Genomic DNA, 13,167 nt, shown 5'->3' with positions numbered 1-13,167 from the left:
TATGTATGTATGTATGTATGTATGTGTGTATGTATGTATGGTATGTACATACGTACCAGTCAAACGTTTGGACACACCTACTCATTCAAGAGTTTTTCTTTATTTTTACTATTTTTGAAATTATAGAATAATAGTGAGGACGTCACAACTATGAACTAACACATATGGAATCATGTAGTAAACAAAAAAGTGTTAAACAAATCAAAATATATTTTAGATTCTTCAAAGTAGCCACCATTGAGGACAGCTTTGCACACTCTTTGAATTCTCTCAACCAGCTTCAGCTGGGATGCTTTTCCAACTGTCTTGAAGGAGTTCCCACATATGCTGAGCTGTTTTTCCTTCACTTTGCGGTCCAACTCATCTCAAACCATCTCAATTGGGTTGAGGTTGAGTGATTGTGGAGGCCAGGTCATCTGATGCAGCACTCCATCACTCTCTTTCTTGGTCAAACAGCCCTTACACAGCCTGGAGGTGTGTTGGGTCATTGTCCTGTTGAAAAACAAATGATAGTCCCACTAAGCACTAACCAGATGGAATGGTGTATCGCAGCAAAATGCTGGGGTAGCCATTGTGGTTGAGTGTGCCTTGAATTCTAAATGAATCTACTGACAATGTCACCAGCAAAGCACCCCCACACCATTCACACCTCCTCCTCCATGCTTCACGTGGGAACCACACATGCGGAGATCATCCATTCACCTACTCTGATTCTTACAAAGACATGGCAGTTGGAACCAAAAATCTCATATTTGGACTCATCACACCAAAGGACAGATTTCCACCGGTTTAATGTCCATTGCTCTTGTTCCTTGGCCCAAGCAAGTCTCTTCTTCTTACTGGTGTCCTTTAGTAGTGTTTTCTTTGCAGCAATTTGACCATGAAGGCCGCCTGATTCACACAGTCTTCCTTTCCTGTGGCGGTCCTCATGAGAGCCAGTTTCATCATAGCGCTTAATGGTTTTTGGGACTGCACTTGAAGAAACTTTCAAAGTTCTTGAAATGTTCCGTATTGACTGACCTTCATGTCTTAAAGTAATGATGGACTGTCATTTCTCTTTGGTTAATTGAGCTGTTCTTGCCATAATATGGACTTCGTCTTTTTCCAAAAAGGGCTATTTTCTGTATACCACCCCTACCTTGTCACAAGCATTAAGAAAGAAAGAGATTCCACAAATTAACAAGGTACACCTGTTAATTGAAATGCATTCCAGGTGAATACCTCATGAAGCTGGTTGCGAGAATGCCAAGAGTGTGCAAAGCTGTTGTAATGGCTGTCATCAGAATGAGACCAAAGCGCAGCGTGGAAAGTGTTCATGATGTTTATTTTCACCAAAACACAAAAACTAAAATAACAAAAATTGAAACGAAAGCGCACAGTTCTGTCAGGTACAGATAGGAAACAGAAAACAACTAACACAAAACACAGGTGGGAAAAGGCTGCCTAAGTATGATTCCCAATCAGAGACAACGATAGACAGCTGCCTCTGATTAGGAACCATACTCGGCCAAAAACAAAGAAATAGACAACATAGAATGCCCACCCCACATCACACCCTGACCTAACCAAATAGAGAAATAAAAAGGATCTCTAAGGTCAGGGCGTGACAGTACACCCCCTCCCCCCCAAAGGTGCGGACTCCCGGCCGCAAACCTGAACCTATAGGGGAGGGTTCGGGTGGGCATCGACCCTTGGTGGCAGGCTCCGGTTCGGGGTGTAGCCCCTGCTCCGCCCGCTGATCCCTCCGCTTTTGTGTAACCGGACCGTGGATCATTGCTGGAAGCTCCGAACTGGGAACCCCCGCTGGAGACTCTGGACTGCGGACCGTCGCTGGAGACTCTGGACTGCGGACCGTCGCTGGAGACTCTGGACTGCGGACCGTCGCTGGAGACTCTGGACTGCGGACCGTCGCTGGAGACTCTGGACTGCGGACCGTCGCTGGAGGCTCTGGACTGCGGACCGTCGCTGCAGGCTCCGCGCCGCGGACCGTCACTGGAGGCTTCGTGCCATGGATCATCACTGGAGTCTTCGTGCCATGGATCATCACTGGAGGGTTCGTATGTGGAGTCGGAACAGGTCTCACCGGACTGGGGAGACACACTGGAGGCCAGGTGCGCATAGCAGGCACAGGGCGTACCAGGCTGGAGAGACGCACTGGTGACCGGGTGCACGGAGCTGGCACAGGATATACTGGGCCGTGGAGGCGCACTGGAGGTCTGGAGCGTAGGGCTGGCACAACCCATCCTGGCTGGATGCTTACTTTAGCCCGGCAAGTGTGGGGCGCTGGCACAGGACGAACTGGGCTGTGAAGGCGCACTGGCGACAGTGCGTAGAGCTGGCGCAGGATATCCTGGACCGAGGAGGCGTACTGGAGACTAGGAGCACTGAGCCTGCACAATCCGTCCTGGCTGAATGCCCACTCTAGCACGGCAAATGCGGGGCGCAGGCACAGAGCGCACCGGGCTATGAATGCGCACTGGAGATATAGTGCGCATCACAGCATAACACGGTGCCTGACTGGTCACATGCTCCACACGGTAAGCACGGGGAGTTGGCTCAGGTCTCCACCCTGACTCCGCCAATCTCCCTGTGTGCCCCCCCACCCCCACACACATTTTATTTTGGAGCTGCCTCTCTTGCTTCCGTTGTTGCCGTGCTAGTTCCTCATAGCGTCGCCGTTCTGCTCTCGCTGCCTCTATCTCCTCCTTCGGACGCCGATACTCCCAGGCCTGCCTCCAGGGTCCTTTCCCGTCTAGGATTTCTTCCCAGGTCCATTCGTCCTGACCACGCTGCTTGGTCCTTTGGTGGTGGTTAGTTCAGTAACGGCTGTCGTCGGAATGAGACCAAAGCGCAGCGTGGAAAGTGTTCATGATATTTATTTTCACCAAAAACACTAAAACAAAAATACCAAAAAATGAAACGAAAGCGCACAGTTCGGTCAGGTACAGATAGGAAACAGAAAACAACTAACCACAAAAGACAGGTGGGAAAAGGCTGCCTAAGTATTCCCAATCAGAGACAACGATAGACAGCTGCCTCTGATTAGTAACCATACTTGGCAAAAACAAAGAAATAGACAATATAGAATGCCCACCCCACATCACACCCTGACCTAACCAAATAGAGAAATAAAACGAATCTCTAAGGTCAGGGCGTGACAGCTGTCATCAAGGCAAAGGGTGGCTACTTTGAAGAATATGACATTTTAAATATATTTTGATTTGTTTTGGTTACTACGTGATTCTATATGTGTTCTACAATGTAGAAAATAGTAAAAATATAGAAAAATTCTGGAATGAGTAGATGTGTCCAAACTTGTGTCCAGACTGGTACAGACTGGTACTTTATTATGGCGGCCGGTAGCCTAATGGTTAGAGCATTGGGCCAGTAACCGAATGGTTTCTGTGTTGAATCCCCGAGCTGACAAGGTAAAACATCTGTCGTTCTGCCCCTGTCTGTCATTCTGCCCCTGAGCAAGGCAGTTAACCCACTGTTCCCCAGGCGCCGAAAACGTGGATGTTGATTAAGTCTCTGATTCAGAGGGGTTGGGTTAAATGCGGAAGACATGTTTCAGTTGAAAGCATTCAGTTGTACAACTGACTAGGTATCCCTCCTTTCCCTATATATATTTGCAAAAAATATATATGGGGAATTGGAAGTGATGCAGACAATTATATTAATCTGTCTGCAATATTAAAAACGAACAAAAAACTAAGTAAAACATTTTCAAAATAGGTTTTAACATGAATGATTTTCACCGATGCAGCAGAATGGGTAAAGAAAGAGCAGGAGGTGGATGCTCTTGTATCATGTGTTAACGTTGGCGGAATGTTGCATGGATGTTTGCAGTGTTTCCCAAATGTTCCATTGATTTTTGCCATGTGTTTTCTTTGTGCTGGGTCGCGGGGATAGTGACAGCCTGAGGGTATGTATGCATCGGCCACACGTGAAACTTAAATCAGTTTAAGATTAAAGTGTAGGATTGGCTTCATCTAAGGTGGATGAGATGTAGGGAGGGATGCCGAGCTCAGGTACTATAGATGAAGATGCCTCAGGGATCAAATACTCATAAGGAGGTATTAATAATATCTTCTCTAGAAGGTACAGATGCAGTACGCTGCCTTATTGTTAAACCGAAAGTGCTGCTGTTGTTTGATAACTAACTTCTAGAAGTGTCAAACTCTTTCACAGGTTGAACGCATTGTCAAACACCCTCATTACAGTTTCCTATCTAGTTAATATACCGCTTTTTTTCTCCAAATGATAAAAACATTGTCTGTTGAATTGATACAAAGACAAAAAATGGAGTGAGGGAGAATAGAGAGCTTATCGGTCTCTGTGTTGCTCTGGCTGTACTTGTTGTCATGGATTCCGTACCAGTTGTTTGAAACAGGTTGATGATTTTATCAGTTGATTTGACAACATACGTTTCTGTTTCACAGAGAAACGCTGTATTAATAGACATCGTATGTGTGGGAGGTTTGAAATAAGATGTTATCTTTAAATGTAACTTATTATTATTATTATTCAACCCATTACTTCTTGCATGTCTTGTATTGTGTGGTATCCACAGACAATTGACTCCCTGTGTGAATATTTCATTAGGAGAGAAGGAGAGTCGGAGGAGAGGTAAGAGAGAGAGAGGTGGGGGAGGGGGTGGATGCCAGCAAGCAAACAACACCATGCAAGGAAAAGGAGGGGGAAGGAATAGGGAAACAAAATCTGCTTTTCAATGTGCGAGTGTTGAGCAGAGGAGCTGAGTTGCTGCCTGCTGTAGGTGAACACACAGAGAGACGTTCAGAAGATGCTCTCAGTGAGAGGGGAGCTGACGCTGGGCTTTCATATCATGCTCAAGCTCCTGGACTCCTTCTCTGCCGGTAATAGTTGAAATTCTGCCTGCAGAGCGCTCTGTCTTGCCGACCCGCCGAGGTTGAACCGATTGGCCACCCAGTTGCGCTTGCTATTGTTTGGTGGTTTAATCGCTTTGTGGCTCAGTGTTCTCTCTCTCTGTGGATCGGTGGATGGGAGCAACCCGCTGCAGCTGTAGCATCAGTCAGTGAGCCTCACTAATGCAGATAGATCAATAGGTATTGTCCTAATACCAGGAGAGAGAGAGAAAGCGGGTGAGAGAGAGCAGATCAGAGATCGCTGTGGCTGACGCGCAATGTAGCGCAGTGGCACTTGTAGAAAGAGGGGATGAGTGAGAAGAAGAGCGAGTGAGAGCTGGACTAGCTCTACTTTTCTCTGCAGCAGGACCCGTCGTCCATCACTCAATCCTTGCATCCCTCTGTCCGTCCGTCCTTCCTGGGAAGTGGTTGTTTTTGCTCTGGGTGGGGTGGGGGAGGTGGGGGGGTTACAAAGTAGCACTGGTCATTGATACTCTCTCTGTCTCTCTGCCGCTGCTTTGCAGGAGTGGTGCCGGCCAAGAGGAGCCCCAAGCTGGTGGTGAGTACACCACAACTCTCTTCTCCTTCATCTCCTCCCTTCTGCATTTGTTTGTGTTATTCCCCCCGTGCATGCCCACTTCCTACTGGATGGATGTGGGGGCTATTTAAAGAACAAAAGATATGGAGATAAGGAAGACAGGATTCTAATCTCTCCTTTTCTGCTCTCCATCCAGCCTTCCATAGACCTCCCCTGCTACTTTTCTTTTTCCCCACTTTCTTTCTTTGACTCTCTCACCCCCTCACTGTGACCCCCTTTTCCTCTCTCGCAAGCTCTCCATTGCTCCCTCTCCTCTGTATTTTCTCTCTCTTTCTCTCCCTACCCCCTTCCTTCCCTCCATCTCTCCCATGCTGTCATACTTTGAGTGATTTAAGGGTAGCCTGGGTGCCCTGATTGAGTCATTGTAATGGTGTGCAGCTGGTAGGGAGGGCACAGGGTCACGGATGAGGGGAAAGGAGGATGAGGGGAGAGAACCACAGATGAGAGGGATGGGAGGGATGAAAGAGGGGCTGTCTTATACCAGTGGCTCATGTGAGCTCACAGAAACTAGTTGAAATGCACAGAGCCAAGGATGAGGGGAAACGAGATAAGCAATACAAAAGGTATCGATAGAGTGAAGAGGAGAGATTAACAAATGATGATGGAATAAGGGAGATAACTGAAGGGAATGTTGGAGCCATTCTATGGGACTGACTCACATGCTTGATCCCACAGCTACAATAGACAGAGAGGAAGAGAGACAGACTAGCTATCTCAGTACTGGAGCGGTGGGATGGTCTCTCCAGGGACAATCACTTTATTCTGAGGTTTAAAGAGCAAACGCCTCCTCATCTTTACGACTCATCTTAACCTGATGAGATATCAATACTGGCAGTTAGGAGGCTCCATCACCGCTGTAAATGACACACCCATAGCATCCCCTGGAGCCTCGTCCAGAGGGTAAAGTTGTCGCTAAAAACTGATCTGAGGTCAGTTTTGTGTTCTGCCCACCTACAGTGAGGGAAAAAAGTATTTGATCCCCTGCTTATTTTGTACATTTGCCCACTGACAAAAAATGATCAGTCTATAATTTTAATGGTAGGTTTATTTTAACAGTGAGAGACAGAATAACAACAAAGAAATCCAGAAAAACGTATGTCAAAAATGTTATAAAATGATTTGCATTTTAATGAGGGAAATAAGTATTTGACCCCTCTGCAAAACATGACTTAGTACTTGGTGGCAAAACCCTTGGTGGCAATCATAGAGGTCAGACGTTTCTTGTTGGTGGCCACCAGATTTGCACACATCTCAGGAGGGATTTTGTCCCACTCCTCTTTGCAGATCTTCTCCAAGTCATTAAGGTTTCGAGGCTGACTTTTGGCAACTCGAACCTTCAGCTCCCTTCACAGATTTTCTATGGGATTAAGGTCTGGAGACTGGCTAGGCCACTCCAGGACCTTAATGTGCTTCTTCTTGAGCCACTCCTTTGTTGCCTCGGCCGTGTGTTTTGGGTCATTGTCAAGCTGGAATACCCATCCACGACCCATTTTCAATGCCCTGGCTGAGGGAAGGAGGTTCTCACCCAAGATTTGACGGTACATGGCCCTGTCCATCGTCCCTTTGATGCGGTGAAGTTGTCCTGTCCCCTTAGCAGAAAAACACCCCCAAAGCATAATGTTTCCACCTCCATGTTTGACGGTGGAGATGGTGTTCTTGGGGTCATAGGCAGCATTCCTCCTCCTCCAAACACGGTGAGTTGAGTTGATGCCAAAGAGCTCCATTTTGGTCTCATCTGACAACAACACTTTCACCCAGTTGTCCTCTGAATCATTCAGATGTTCATTGGCAAACTTCAGATGGGCATGTATATGTATTCTTGAGCAGGGGGACCTTGCGGGTGCTGCAGGATTTAAAGTCCTTCACGGCGTGTAGTTCTGGGCTGATTCCTCACCATTCTCATGATCATTCCAACTCCACGAGGTGAGATCTTGCATGGAGCCCCAGGCCGAGGGACATCGACAGTTCTTTTGTGTTTCTTCCATTTGCAAAAAATTGCACCAACTGTTGTCACCTTCTCACCAAGCTGCTTGGCGATGGTCTTGTAGCCCATTCCACTTTATGCATCTGTGGACAGGTGTCTTTTATACAGGTAACAAACTGAGATTAGGAGCACTCCCTTTAAGAGTGTGTTCCTAATCTCAGCTCGTTACCTGTATAAAAGACACCTGGGAGCCAGAAATCTTTCTGATTGAGAGGGGGTCAAATACTTATTTCCCACATTAAAATGCAAATCAATTTTTAACATTTTTGTCATGCGTTTTTCTGGATTTTTGTTGTTCTTATTCTGTCTCTCACTGTTCAAATAAACCTACCATTAAAATTATAGACTGATCATTTCTTTGTCAGTGGGCAAATGTACAAAATCAGCAGGGGATCAAATACTTTTTTCCCTCACTGTATCCTCCTGAGACCGAGCAATTCATTTTTGTCCATTCGTTTTTTGGTCCGTATCTCTAAGGCCATACATGCCAGTGTGTTAGGATGTGTGTGTGTAATTGTGTAATTATAATTTTTGTGAGTTTGATATTCAAAATGTTTCTAATAGATAAATATCTCACATTTCCCAAAAAAAAGACCTGGGAAATTATAAACATTTCCCTCAATGTTGCAGTAATGCAATTCCACGAAATACACATGTGCAGCAGCAGATCGGCAAAAAATAAAATAGTACATTATCCAAACATGTTGTCAGATGGAAGCCTATAACCTAGAGTATTTACTTCACACAAAGTTGTCATAAGTTCAAAGCACACACATAATTGACACTGACAGCCTGCACAGGAGACCAGAATGCAGTTTAGAGCTCTTATCAGAACTGAAAATTCGATCCCAGTCTGTTCCAATCCCAGTGGGCTGAAGCCCGTACACAGGCCTGGTCCGACATCACAGAAATGAAATGAGCCCGAACCCGAAAAAAAGCCAGGTTTCTAGAAACAGTAGTATGTTGATTTAAACCGGTGTTGAGAATAACAAGGTGAAGGCAGGCAGCAGCGGAGTGAGGATATGAAGAAACAGCCATTGGGCCTAGAAAAAGCACAGATAGAGGAAAACTCACCTTAGTTATGATCAACTGAATGATGAAACTATTGGAATAAACTAGGCTAATACAATTGAAGGCATGTATCAAATTCTTGCTTATACTGAAACTCCCAAAGTCAAATACAACCATTACAGTATACGGATTTAATGAAATAGTCATGTGGTCACCTACATTATCATTTTAGCACGCCTTTTTAACTCCTGGTTGGGCACCGTCCCTTATGCGGGACGGACATCCAGCGAAAAATCCTATCGCCTGTCACGATTCCGTAAGGCAGGAGGAAAAGGCAGAGTCAAACGCAGGAGACGTAGTCCAGTTGTGCCGTAGAACGGTATATTTATTTCACCGAAAAAAACACTCGGCGTAACAAAAGGGCATAGGGTGTGCCCAGAGACCACACGGGAACACAGTTAACCCCGAGAAAACAAAGATACGCACGGGGCACAGCCCGGCAAATATAACATTCCTCTAGCGAGAATCCGCTGGGGAAAAATGTGCAAAAAACACAAAACGTTCACAGACCTGCCCGCTGACGAATAAACAATCCCGCACAAAACACAAACCACAAGGAACAAACTAAATACCCCCCCTACTAATTACAGAAACGGAAACAGGTGCGGACTTAAACAGACAAAACACAACGAACACAGAACATAGATCGGTGGCAGCTAGTAGACCGGCGACGACGACCGCCGAGCGCCGCCCGGCCGAGGAGGGGCACCATTTTCTGTGGATACTGTGACATCGCCATTAGCATAACGAAATGTAATATATATTTTTTTCAAATATAGGACTATGTTATATCGTTTTATAGATACACCTCTCCTGAATCGAACCACGTTGTCCGATTTCAAAAAGGCTTTACAGCAAAAGCAAAACATTAGATTATGTTAGAGGAGTATATCGTAAAAGTAGCCACATAGCCATTTTCCGACCAACCGCATGCATCACAAATAACCAAAAAACAGCTAAATGCAGCACTAACCTTTGACAATCTTCATCAGATGACACCCCTAGGACATCATGTTACACAATACATGCATTCTTTTGTTCGATAAAGTTCATATTTATATATAAAAACAGCATTTTACATCGGCGCGTAACGTTGACTAACTATTTTCCCTCAAATGCATCCGGTGAAACAGCGCTACAATCTACTAAATTACTATTCGAAAACATTTTTAAAATGTAATATTGTTATTCTAAGATTTATAGATGAATATCTCTTGAAAGCACCTGTAATGCCAGATTTAAAACGAACTTTACTGGGTAATCACACTTTGCGATAAAAGGGGATGCGATACTCAGAAAAATAGGCTACCGTTACAGGTCAGCGCCATCTTGGAACAATCGCATATCAAATCTAGTCTTGTATACTATTGTCAATAATCCCTTACCTTTGATTATCTTCATCAGAAAGCACTTCTAGGATTCCAGGTCCACAACAAATGTATTTTCGTTCGGAAAAAGTTAATCCTTTATGTTCCAATAGCTTGTTCTTGTTAGCGCGTTCTGAAGGCTGCACCAAAAGTTCCGTCGTGCGCGGGACTCCACTTTCGAAAAAATGCATTTTTTTTCAATTTAGGTTCGTTCAAACATGTCAAACGTTGTATAACATAAATCTTTAGGGCCTTTTTCAACCAGAGCTCCAATAAGATTCAAGGGGGACGATTGCATTGTGTTTCAAAACGTTTCGAAAGGGGAGGGTAGCCAGGGGCGCCGGCATCATAATGGTGATGGCCCTCTTCTTGTGACCACGTTCCACTGCATCTCATTCATTCAGTTTTCACAGTAGAAGGCTCAAATCACTTTGTAAAGACTGGGGACATCTAGTGGAAGCAATAGGAAGTGCTCAATGAACCATTGCTCACTGTGTGATTTACAGGCAAACTGATGAAGTTGAGTCCGCAATTCAGAATTCCACTTCCTGTTACGATCGGTCTCGGGGTTTTGACTGCCATATGAGTTCTGTTATACTCACAGACACCATTCAAACAGTTTTAGAAACTTTAGGGTGTTTTCTATCCACAAGTATTCATTATATGCATATCCTAGCTTCTGAGTTTGAGTAGGAGGCCGTTTAATATGGGCACAATTTTTTTTCAAAAATCGCTGTAGCGCCCCCTATCCTAGGCGAACGAGAAGAGGTTAATCGGGACAACTCCATCACGCTGCTTTGAGACAAGCATGGATGACTCGTCTAGATAAATCACTGAATCTCCGTTTGGATATTTGGTAACAATTAGGCTAGGGAAATGTTAGCTAAGTTGAGGTGAATGCTAATGATCATCTTTATTCTAGTTTGCTCATATATTAGCTGATCAGAACATTTTTGTTAGCGTGTTATACAAGTGGATTTTTCTCATCAATCACATAGTAGCCTGGCCTACTTCCGACCAAAAGCCTGTGACTTGGTGATAATCAATCAGTGTGATTTTGTGTCACAGAATCTGTCTGTACATTTGGTTATTTGATCTATGGCTGGACAGGTGGAAGTGGTAGCTCATTTATTAGTTTGCTCATCTATCACTGATTAGAAACCTTTAGCATGCTATAATGTAGCCTAAATCACTGATTTGAAACATTTAGCATGCTATAATGTAGCCTAAATCACTGATTAGAAACATTTTGCATGCTATAATGTAGCCTAAATCACTGATTAGAAACATTTAGCATGCTATAATGTACCCTAAATCAAGTGTATTGTGTATTGACTCACGTCGTATAGCCTTACTGTATATAACCTTATGTTGAGCCTAGGCTATTTTCCTGTATTCCCAATCCCACTGAAACCCAAAATCGTGACTACTGTCTTGTGTGGAAATTCCTAACTTTATTCTGTAATCCATAGCTTGCATTATCAAAGCAGGTCTCACCTATGCATGTCAAAATACCGTTATAAAATTTACCCCGCTTCTCTGCGCTGTCTCATATTGTAGAATGGCGTCGGAGTGGATAGCTGACATTTTACGTGCTCCTAACCAACTTTGTAACTTATTTTTTAAACTTATTTTGTACATAATGTTGCTGCTACTGTCTCTTACGATCTAAAATAACTTCTGGACATCAGAACAGCAATTGCTCACTTTGAACTGGAAGAATAGTCATGAATTTCCCCGGTTCGACGGCTCGTTCTGTTCACCAGCTCCGGAGGTCTACGTCACCGGCCTTCTAGGAGTCACTGAGCTGGTTCATCACCACCAACCCCGGACTGTCTTGTCTCATTACGCACTCCTGATTCCCCCCCCCCCGCGCCTCTCTTCTATCATTATACGTGACAAGAATAGTTTTTCTTTAATGAGTCTGACGGGAAGGATATACTGCTTTCTCAGGAACGAGCCCAAATCCCTGTCATTTGCGTTAAGTGGGCGGAGGGTTGGGCTGCCTTCTGAGAATTTGTAGGCAAGTGAGTATACTCCCACTGCCATCCGTTCTATTGGCCAACGTGCAATCATTAGGAAATTAAATGGATGACCTACGATCAAGATTATACTACCAACGGAACATTAAAAACTGTAATATCTTATGTTTCACCGAGTTGTGGCTGAACGACGACATGGATAATATAGAGATGGCGGGATTTTCCATGCACCGGCAGGGCAGAGAAGCTACATCTGGTAAGACGAGGGGTGGGGGTGTGTGTCTATTTGTCAATAAGAGCTGGTGCGCAATGTCTAATATTAAAGTAGTCTCGAGGTATTACTCGCCTGAAGTAGAGTACCTTATGATAAGCTGTAGACCACACTATCTACCAAAAGAGTTATCATCTATTTTATTCGTAGCCGTCTATTTACCATCACAAACCGTTGCTGGCACTTACACTGCACTCAACCAGCTGTATAAGGACATAAGCAAACAAGAATATTCTCATCCAGAAGTGACGCTCCTAGTGGCCAGGGACTTTAATGCTGGCAAACTTAAATCCGTATTACCTCATTTCTACCAGCATGTCAAATATGCAACCAACTCTAGACCACCTTTACTCCACACACAGAGATGCATACAAAGCTTTCCCCACCCTCCATTTGGCAAATCTGACCATAATTCTATCCTCCTGATTTCTGCTTACAAGCAAAAATTAAAGCAGGAAGTACCAGTGACTCGCTCAATACGGAGGGGTTAGATGACGCGGATGCTATGCTACAGGACTGTTTTGCTAGCACAGACTGGAATTTGTTCCAGGATTCATCAAATGGCATTGAGGAGAATACCACCTCAGTAATCGGCTTCATCAATAAGTGCATTGATGATGTCGTCCCAACAGTGACCGTACGTACATATCCCCACCAGAAGTCATGGATTACAGGCAACATCCGCATCGAGCTAATGGCTAGAGTTGCCGCTTTCAAAGATCGTGACACTAATCCGGACGAGTATAAGAAACAGGAAGCAGGGATATTTGGGATTAGAGATTAACAGGGATATGGCATCAGTCATAGCAGGGGCGTCGCCGATTGAGGTCATGTGACAGGGTGGGGGAGGGGCAGGGCGCTGTACGGGTCAAGAGGGACCAATGGTGACCCTGGTTGGCTGTCACTGTTGATTAGTTTTTCTCAGAGGAAAGCAGGCTTTTCCCCCTTTGTGTTATATCATTGAAATGTCAGGCTGCATGCAACTCTGTGTCAGCCTCTAAGAGCTGT

At 44.8% G+C, this 13,167-nt stretch overlaps 1 protein-coding gene across 11 annotated transcripts in view; it reads left to right on the top strand.

Moving 5' to 3' along the window:
• LOC106571865 (membrane-associated guanylate kinase, WW and PDZ domain-containing protein 1) overlaps window positions 1-13,167 on the top strand; it is a 233,759-nt gene that overhangs the window by 192,429 nt on the left and 28,163 nt on the right. For all 11 annotated transcript variants that reach the window (XM_082961974.1, XM_082961973.1, XM_082961969.1 and 8 more), the window contains one exon: window positions 5,411-5,445. In XM_082961974.1, coding sequence (XP_082818100.1) covers window positions 5,411-5,445 — 35 coding nt within the window. The remainder of the gene's footprint in view (window positions 1-5,410; window positions 5,446-13,167) is intronic.

This window comes from Salmo salar, chromosome 15 (assembly GCF_965601325.2).
Source record: "Salmo salar chromosome 15, fSalSal1, whole genome shotgun sequence".
NCBI classification, from domain to species: Eukaryota; Metazoa; Chordata; class Actinopteri; order Salmoniformes; family Salmonidae; genus Salmo; species Salmo salar.
The sequence above is the reverse complement of the archived record's forward strand: the minus strand, read 5'-3'. Positions and strand labels throughout refer to the sequence as shown.